Source organism: Branchiostoma belcheri, unplaced genomic scaffold, assembly GCF_001625305.1.
Source record: "Branchiostoma belcheri isolate BF01 breed outbred unplaced genomic scaffold, Haploidv18h27 scaffold150, whole genome shotgun sequence".
NCBI classification, from domain to species: Eukaryota; Metazoa; Chordata; class Leptocardii; order Amphioxiformes; family Branchiostomatidae; genus Branchiostoma; species Branchiostoma belcheri.
The window spans coordinates 66,507-76,711 of record NW_017802936.1 but is presented as its reverse complement, the minus strand read 5'-3'; the positions used below and the strand labels follow the sequence as shown (position 1 = coordinate 76,711).

At 39.5% G+C, this 10,205-nt stretch overlaps 1 protein-coding gene across 1 annotated transcript in view; it reads right to left on the bottom strand.

The window, feature by feature from the left end:
* Positions 1 to 10,205, bottom strand: part of LOC109465451 (ATP-binding cassette sub-family A member 1-like) — an 84,003-nt gene that overhangs the window by 45,139 nt on the left and 28,659 nt on the right. Inside the window, exons 21-29 of the mRNA XM_019762735.1 lie at positions 10,019 to 10,196; positions 9,183 to 9,247; positions 8,150 to 8,245; positions 7,381 to 7,518; positions 6,246 to 6,484; positions 5,418 to 5,523; positions 4,876 to 5,087; positions 4,165 to 4,372; positions 1,133 to 1,287 (exon numbers count right to left, since the gene is read on the bottom strand). Coding sequence (XP_019618294.1) covers positions 1,133 to 1,287; positions 4,165 to 4,372; positions 4,876 to 5,087; positions 5,418 to 5,523; positions 6,246 to 6,484; positions 7,381 to 7,518; positions 8,150 to 8,245; positions 9,183 to 9,247; positions 10,019 to 10,196 — 1,397 coding nt within the window. The remainder of the gene's footprint in view (positions 1 to 1,132; positions 1,288 to 4,164; positions 4,373 to 4,875; positions 5,088 to 5,417; positions 5,524 to 6,245; positions 6,485 to 7,380; positions 7,519 to 8,149; positions 8,246 to 9,182; positions 9,248 to 10,018; positions 10,197 to 10,205) is intronic.

Genomic DNA, 10,205 nt, shown 5'->3' with positions numbered 1-10,205 from the left:
CCGAAATATTTTTGCGTCAATATTCAGCGCCGTGATTCAAGAGATTAATACCCGGAAACAATTTTTTTCTTGTTTTGAACGCATTAACATGCATTTACGCTAATCTAGTATGATTCAGGGTTACTTTTTTTTAACCCGCCTATGGCCAGATTATCTAAAGATGTGTGTATTGTGTGTACAATCTATAGAAAGAGAAATGTACATCAGGTCCGATCATCCGATTTTCACGTTTCGGTTTTTTGGACTCGATTCATGAACGTATTTTGGTTTGGCTCCTGGAATGTGCGAAAAAAATGACTCCCGGGACTGTCTACAGGGAACACTCGCACATTCGCGGTGTATCAGGACAGCGCGACTGGTCGTCATTAGCGCAGTAACAGTTGCATAAACGGACGAAACCATTTCAAAGAAATGGGGATGTTTCGAAAATAAGCATTTACTCCAATATCAAAACAGCTACGGTAAAAATAAAAAGACGTGCATCATCCCGGACATAATGCAACACCACATGCGAAATTACACAGATATGCGACGTACGGCAGAATGCGTTTTGGCTGCGAACATCTTCCAAAAACTTGGCATCTCTTAACCATGGGCAAAAACATCTGGAACCACTTATAAAAACCACCCCGTATCTGCATGAACTTTTACCTCCCCCCCGCTATTCCAAACAACGCGTTTTTCTGGACCGTTCCAATTCGCCTCGTAATTGTAGGGGTGCGTCTGCGATATTACATTGACCGCGAAAGCAGCAACGGCAAAAATACACATTCGTGCATCAACACGGGCATGCCCGCAGACGGCGTATAAAATTGCGTGCCGATTACACGAAGAGAACCCAGTGTTTTGACTGCGAACATGAAAAATCAGCCGATTACAACACTCCGTCCGGAGGTCCTGACCTCCTTCACGGAGTAACAAGGTAAATGTATACATGTACATGGAAAGGAATGTTTCTTCTATAAATGCTTTCATACCTTTAGTTACAATAGTATAATTTTGTTATCTTATTAAACTAAAGGTTTCATTAAGACCCTGTTGTAACATTGGAAAGAACTATTCAAACAAGTAGTCAGATGTGTACCAAGGAGAATTTAAGAAAGTTAGCTCTGATTTGAAACTGAAGAGTTACCGAAGCTACGAAGCCCTTCCTATTTCGGCGGGTATGGTGCCACCTCTTCACAAACAGAGCCCAGAACTGCTGCTTGATCAGGTCATGACCTTTGATCTGATATGACCCCTGACCTCCTGTCTCGCCATTCATTGGGTCGTCATCAACATTGGGGCCTAAAAAGGAACAGAGTCACTACAGTTATGACATGGAGAAAACGTAACATTAGTCCGCAGAAGGTTTTAAACATGGTGCAGTAACTGTAATAAAAATGCACCGCACTGAAATAAATTAAATAAAAACATACATGTAATGTGTTAGATTCCTTTATATACATGTCTAATTTCAAATGGACAGTTTAGTAAGATACAATGTAGTTTCTTATTTCCTTATTTCAATTATCATTTCTGCTTGTGTGAAATTGTTCTTGTCTCCCTATTACCCAAGCACAATAGCCAAAGTGACCATTCATTTAATATATTATATAATAACTGTTATATGTTTTTTTTTAATCCACAATATTACAAGCAGATTGGAGGCAGAAAGTCTTGGACCAGGAAACCACAAACTGATGATGATGACAAGCTTTTAGACATTACCTGGCTTCTTTATGTACGTGACCTTTCCTGAGCAGCAAGAAGCGACAGAAGGAGGGACAGATGAGAAGAAAAAGGATTTGAAACACGAAGCCTGGTAAACAGACAGGTTCACAGTTGTCATAACGATTGTAGAGTAATCAAAGTCATAGATAAACTAGAAAGGCAGATATTTGCTCTGGAGTAAATACAGCATAATCTAGTCCATCCTCTCCTTCCAAAATAAACTGTTCCATATCAAGCTGCCAGGGGGCCCAAAACCTAATCATTTCGAGGTCTCATCAAGACCTACATGTACGTGTACCGACCTACCAAATATCAATCCATTTAAGCCTTCTCAAGCTATTGTGTTTACAGACACACACACGAACGCCTCTGAAAACATGTTATTAACCTTCTTGGTGAAGGTAATAATAATAATATAATGTATCCATAAAAAGGAAAAAAAACATGGGGTTATTTAGCCACTCTACATGTACATGTACCTTCATGCCAAATTTCATGTCATTTGGCCAAAAAATGAAGAAATTGAATACATCTAACGCAATGGCAGGAGAAGGAAAAGAAACATGAGGGAAAACAATAATTAAAAATATTTCATCCATACCTACATGTATGGTATGGACTGAAAGTTAACAGTATACTTCATCCAAATGACAGAGTATGGAATGATATGGAATCAGGACGACTCGGACCATAATTTACCAACTCGGCCCATCGCAAATCTGGTCAACTCGGCCCACCACCCTGGTCAACTCGGCCCTCCACCAAATCAACCATGTTGACTGTGAGATTTTTTGAAGTCCCAAACTGCCGGTGCTTGAGCAATCAACATGATTTTTTGTTAGACAACTTCGAACTGTAGACTTTGAGGTTTGTTTTTTTTCAGTCAAAACCCGCTTGGGCAGTAACCGAGACTGCAATTTTTTGTTAGACAACAAAACTATTAAATTGTTTGCCTATAAAACAGGATCCAAAAAAAGTCATACAGTGTACCGGAGAGCGACGACTTTGCCCATCGATGTGCCTACCACACGATTCTATACGGATTCATTTGCTCACACTATTTTAGTACATTCTTGCTTTGTTTCATGGCGATAATTATGTGACTGTTGTACCGATTAGTAGAAATAGTATGTAATTGTAAGCCTTCAATTAACGTCGTTTGTTGACTAAGGAGTAGCGCTAGTTCTATTCGTTATACCCGTGGAAAAAGAAAGAAATTAAGTTAAATGAACTTCTTATTGAAGATCGATGATATTTGGTCGAAAATTGACATCGTGTGTGCGTGTGTTTCTGCCTAAATTACTGTCTCCGGTATTGGGCCGAGTTGACCCGGGAGTTGGGCCGAGTTGACCAGGTAGATGGGCCGAGTTGTCTGGGCCGACTTGGTAATGGTTCGAGTCGTCCGACATTCGATATACATGTATAAAAACAATATTTCAATCCATTCTGTAATTAATTATATTGCCAAGACCGTACCAAAAAGTGTACAAATAGCCTTCTTAAAATAACGCCCATAACACTAATTACAACACCGTGTCTCAAATTACATTTTGTACTAGTGATCAAAGCACAAAAAATACAAATCATTTTACATCTCAGGTTTCAATACTAAACATTATCTATGAGTAGTACATCTGAGACTTGTACATTTGTAAGTGTGACTAACTGTTGACAATGGTATCAGTTGAAAATAATTAAGCACTAGAAAGGCCAGTATTTGCTTTGGAGCAAATACAGCGATGGGTTCACCACATTTTACGACATGGCAGGGAAAGAATGAGAAACACAAGGGAAAACAATGATTTACATTGATATAACTATAATATGAAGTAAAATACAACTAAAACAACAGTTGGATAGCTATTCCCTACTTTATTGGTTAGGATTTTTAATTGCATAATGCAAACTGTTGATTTTCAAAATAAAAAAAAACGTCCATGCCCCGCATTCCAATGCTGGAGCAGGAAAGCTTGAAATACCTACCAAAACACTTGAATACAGACATACTGTCAGTATGGAAATGCTCTGTGCACGTGTTAATCAAGTTAAATCCCAACAGCCAATCAGCAAGAAGAATAGAGGAAAGCTGCATGCCTATTGGTTGATGCCCTGCATTCCATTGTGATGACTCATGCCCAAACGTGGTAAACAAGGCACACTAACACAGTAATACATTTGCTATAACACAGCCAAAAAACTCAAATAAAACCATTCTAAAAGCCTGTATCACAATAATTTAAAAAACGCCTAGGGGTATTTGCCCACTGTACCTCCTTACCAAATTTCAGGACCTTGGGCCCTAAAATGAAGAAGCTGAATCCATTTAAAAAATGGCAGGAGAAGAAGGAGGAGAAGGAGAAGAAACATCAGAAAAAGCAATATGGGTTCACCACCACTTCGTGGTGTGGTGAACCTATAATTAGAGGGGTGCGTATGTTGCTGGCCATGTACCTGTTTCTTCATCCACTAGTACTAGGTTGTCTGGCACGTCGATAGAGATGGCATTCATCTGTTTCTTTCCAGTTCTCTCTTCTTTAGACATGGTCCTGCGCAGTCCTGGTAGGATGGGTTTGGGCAGCTGGCCACCTTCTGTGATTTCTTCTATTGCCTGTTCTACATCCATGTCCACTCCTGTCTCCTCTGCCACTTTCAGGAATATCTATAGACAAGAGTTGGAAGTACATTTGACAGTTTTTACAGTATTAGGCAGAATGCAGAATCTAACAACAGAGTGTATGGCAAACCTGAGTGACTTCCTCTAGGGGGCTGAACTTAAAATTTGGTGCTTGGGCGTTATTATATTATATAGCATCCAAAAGATGGTTAAAGCTTTATAATATTATATGCTTGTCTTTAATCAGAAATTTTATGTTTTTTGGCTGTCTTTTCCTTCTTTCCTAAAATTTTGCTGCTCATCATGGACAGTTGAAGATTTGAAAGATTTCGTTATACTGGGCTGAAAAAGATTTGCCCCTCAATGCAGGAAATACTAGCGCTGAAGAGGGTCAAGATTTCCAAATTTTCCTGAACCCCCTTGGGCTGCCCCGCTTCTCACTTCACATTTCACGCCTTCAACACTGGACATGATGTTACATCAAACAAAATTGAGATGTTAAAAAGAATTTCAGGCTGGCTACATGTAGAACACTGATCGTGGCTAACCTCTTCAAGAGTGGTGTCAGAGATACCATAGCTGGAGATGTGCAGCTTGTCCAGGTTTGTGTCCAGGTCATAGAACAGTTTCTCTAGTGCTGCACCATTGCTGCGACCATTGGGCAGCAGAAATATAACCTCCTTCCCAATGTTCTCCAGCAGCTTGGCATCAGGAATGTGGGACCTTACCAGTGAGTTCACCACACCCTCATTGAAGATGCCTGAAAAAAAACATAAATCATAAATTGTAGGTGAGGTGTGAGTAGGTGACCATACATGACATTGTAAATAATCAATAGTTACAAAACACTTGTCAAGAATGTGTCACTCTATGGTGGGAGGTGCTGGTTGTAATGTTATATACTTAGTAATATAAGAAGGTGCGAAGGCTACTTGAGGTCGATCGAACAGTGCCCGCATGTCACAGGGGACAAAGTGTTATGATAATCATGCTTAATTCCCACTTCAATTTCAGCAGTAGACTGAGGAATCCACTGAACTACAACTACATTGTACAGCTGTATGTACGAAAGAAAAGAAGACCATTTAACCTGTTATGTCTCCAGGAGGCATGTCCAGGACACTCGACATGGCTGAGGCACTGTCATCAGTGGTGTCTGAAGATACCTCCGAACCAAGTCCTTCATCACCAAGGGACTATAACACAAGCAGGGATGGCTGTTAACTTTGAGGCAAAATCAGTCTACATGGTAGTGGTCATACTGTATGATGTGACAATAAACGAAGGTGCCTACATATTAGAAATTCCACCAAAGAATGTACAACTGTACACTATATAACCTCATCCTTAGAGCTGTGTACCTAAACAAATTTTAGGTGCAGATACAGAGGTTTATGTTGAGGTCCAGGCCTCAACAATCAACAAATTAACAACAAAAAATCACAAACTTCTTCTGAACTTATTCAATAACAAAAGAAATATAAACTTGACAGTTAGCATGTCTACATTTGTAGATCACAAGATCCTGTTATCAAGTTCCACTTCAGTACCATATCAAGCTGCCAGGGGGCCAAAAATCTAATCATTTCGAGATCTTTTAAGACCTACCCAGTAATAGTGTTATTGAGTTATGCTGTTGACACAGACACACACAAACATAGCCATGAATACATAACTTTCTCGGCAAAGCTAAATACAGTAAAAATTCCACCAACGACTGTGCAAAACTCATGTACAATGTACTTTAAGTTAATTTTGTAGGTTAGTTTCATGGAAATTGCCATGCATTGCCTCTGATTCAATGTTTTTCTTATGTAAGTGACAGTTAGTGTTACAGCAGTACACTAACTGTCACTATTTACAGAAAAGTAAATAAGATTATATTCTGAGGATGCAGAGCATTCCAACCAATCCCCACCTGCCCATTGTGTTCATTCCTAGAGGAGGCCACACTGCTGAAGGAACTCCCACAGCGGGAGGAGGTAAAGCTTCCACTCGACTTCTTGACGAGTGTCAGGTAATAGCCGTTGCCATAGCGACTCTTGAGAAAGAGGGAGGAGCCGCAGCAGCGCAGCTTGCCCTGAGAGATGATGCCGATACGGTCACCCAACAGGTCAGCCTCGTCCATGTGATGAGTGGTGAGGATGATGGTACGGCCTAAAGAAACACAAGATGGCATGATTCTAAAGTTTTCACTATTGTACATAGTAATTTAGTAGGAAACTGTTTAAAAAGGTGGCAAGGTCACATCTGGGCTGGAGCTGCCCAGATAGAGCTCCCTAAACTGCCTCAACTGAGTTCAAAACTGCTTACAACATCTTGTTGGGAGTGTCTTGTTTGCCACCCTACAACCACTCTCATCATCACATAGGCGTAATGTTGCAAGCCTGGCATTATTTTATCGCTATTTCCACAGTAAATGCTCCGTGGAACTTCACTCGCTAGTGCTTCCACTTTGAGTCTCAGCACAGGCACATTTTGCCACTTCCATTGAAGCAAATCACCCTTTCTTCCTCCATTCACCACCTCTTAGGAGAAAGTTCCATGCTGAAAGCTTCTTTCGTAAAACAACATCACTATGAAACATGCTACCACGTGATTGTTTCCCATATGGGTATAACCTTAAACTTTTCAAGTCTAAGGTCAACAAACATCTGTCCTCACTGGCTGTACAGTAACCCAAAACATTTGAGTGACTTCCATGAGCCTTTTGTGGTGAATCACGAAGTAAATAATTAAAAAAATATGAAGTAAAAGTAAATAGCATGAAGTAAATAAAAAAAAAAATAATAATGTGCATCATCCGGGGCATACTAGCATACTGCACAACACAAATGTGGTGTCTGCCCTAGACCATTCCAGCAGACAACGTAGGAAACTATGTCCCCATGCAGCAAAGGAATTGCGAGTTATGGCTGCAACAACTGTTCATCAATTTTAATACTCCGACAGAGGTCTTGACCTCCTTCACGGAGTAATGAGTACTACCTACAAATGTACATGTAGCTCTGGTATGAATGAGATCACAGTGGATCATAAAGGCTATGTCTTACCTTTCTTGTACTTAATAAGTAGGTCCCAGATGCCCCTACGTGAGTATGGGTCGACTCCAGCTGTTGGCTCATCCAGAATAACTGTATGGGAGTTGGCCACAAACGCTATGGCAACTGACAACTTTCTCTTCATGCCTCCTGAAAACAGAAATTAACACACATCTTCACGTCACGGGATTATGAAAACCCAATTACGAGCAATTATTCTAGTGTAGGATTATGATAATAGTATAATCAATGTACAATGTTTAATCACCTAAGAGCACTATTTGTCATAGCATGTCATGTACAACACTGTCATCAATGATGTATCATCTTAACGCTGACTACAAAACTAAGACTTAAGCTGTAACACTATTTCTAATAAATGTTAGAATCATACTCTATTCATACATGTAGACTACTCTTGCCAGTCCTCCCCAATCAAGATATCAGCTGTGTCATGTGCTTCATCCATTATAATGATAGATACAAAGTAAGAACACTAACACTACAGTTTCAGCTTGTTTGTACTCATTAGCTTCACCAACAAGGTTTAACTTTAATCTATGTTTTCATTGCTGTGTGCCTGTCAAACTGTATGTCTGAGTTGGGTGCACAGCTCCAAATTTGGGATCACTAAGGTGCACATGTGCATGTATTTCAAGCTTTGCCAGGTCATGTGCTCACAGTAATTAAATAATCACTCCTAACAAGAATGTTGACGGAAGAGCAACCAAAAGTTTGAGGTGAACTGTCTGTGTTGATCCTAAGTATCAAACTTCAGTACCTGACAGATTTTTGGATATCTCATGTCTCTTGTTGGGCAGCCCGACATCCTTCACCATTCGGTCCATCTCCTCCTGTACATCCTCTTCAGACATGCCTTTAGTCGGCCGTAGAACCAGAGGTGCTCAGACACTGTTAAACTAAGTTTAGAATAAACGAACATATGCATATCATTAACTAACTTCAGCAAAGGAAAACATAGTACACAACCATGTCAGTCATGCCCTTCATTGTGCTTTGACACAGTTTAACTGAACAACACACCAGGTCCTGTCATTAACAACAACTTACAATCATCTTATTAAACAGAAAAACAATAAACATCCACAACAGTTTTACATGTAGGTAATACATGCCTTTTAGTTAGCCATAGAACCACTAAACCCCAGAAAATATTTCTAAACTGAAATGTTGCTAGAACTGAAGAACAAGCAAACACATACAACAACAAAGTTAACATACAACCACATCTAAACTCTATAGGAAAACAACAAACATACATGCAGTATCTCTTACATGTAATAGAAAAACAACAGACATACAACCGTGTCTGGAACCTTTTAATTATATCAACTCAGGGCTACGGAAAAACCGGGTGCATGTACACCTTAGTGCACCCAAATTTGGAGCTGTACACCCTAATTTTTTCTTTGGGTGCATTTTCATAGGTTTATGTAAACTATGTAAACATGTTAAATGTATAGTAGTATACAGCATATTCTTAATATCCAAAAGGGTAAAAAAATAATAAAAATCATTGTAAATAGTACATTTATTTAGAAATGAAACATAATTAGTTATTGCTGAAATTCTACTTGATATATGGATCACCCAAAAAATTTTTTGTGCATCTAATTTTTTAGGTTGGGTGCACCAGTGCACCTGTGACCCAAAATGAATTTCAAGCCATGTAACTAAAAGAACAAATCTTAGAATACAACCATGTCAAAACACTGAAATGAACTCACTTGTCAAAGAGTACGTTGTGTTGTGGACACATCCCCAGACTCTTCCTGATGTTGTCGATTTCAAACCTGATGTCTTCCCGTCAACGTACGCTGTACCCGAGCTGGGCGGGAACAGACCTGTCAGGATCGACCTGCAAAATTAAGAAATTCAAATTTAAGGAATTATATTTCCTCTGGAAAGAACAACGTCACTTAAAGTATATCATTTGTCAAAGATTCTTCGCTGAAGGACATTGTATAATCATTGCACATACTGTAGAACAAATGAATATCAAAAGACTATCTTGGAAATTTGTCCAATTTCTAATTGTAGTTTTTACAATGTATCAATTATTTAGTAAAATTGTGTTGGTGTATCTTCACAAGAAGGTTTGTATAAGAACATTTTGTTTAAATATATGCACACCACTGTACACAACTGAACCTGCTTCTTCTTCTAACTTCTAAACAGGATTTTGGGCTTCATATAGTGACTAAGTATACTAGTCAGATGCAACTTTTGCTTTTAATCCTGTTTTTATATTGAACTCTTCATAAAGGTCCACTTTTTATAGCCTCCGTAGCAGGCTTACAGAACTGGAGGTTTGGTGGTCTTCGGCTGTTTTCTGATTAGCCCAGTTCTAAAAAATGGGGGTAAATCAATCAGGCCGGCTATATTGTCTACAATGCATGTACATGTATACATTGTATGCAATCAGAACATAGCACGTAAAAGCTCCCAAGACCCTGAAGACCCCCCCCCCAAACCCCCAGTTTTTGGCATGCTATGGAGGCTACACTTTTTAGATTTGTACAAAAACCAAGAGACTCAAGCGATGTAACCTAATTTTCACTACAGACTATACACTGAACTGAAGTGATATTACACATAATTCTGTCTGAGAATATCATATATGGCTCACATTGTGGTGGTCTTGCCAGCCCCGTTGTGTCCTAGGAAGGAAGTGATTTGTCCTTCGTAGAAGTTGAGACTGAGTCCGTCCACAGCCAGCTTGTTCCCCTCCTTGTACACCTTGGTCAGGTTCTGAATTCCAACTCCCAGTGGCAGGTGGGTAGGCTCCTTCTCAAAGTCTTCAGACTCTGCAATTT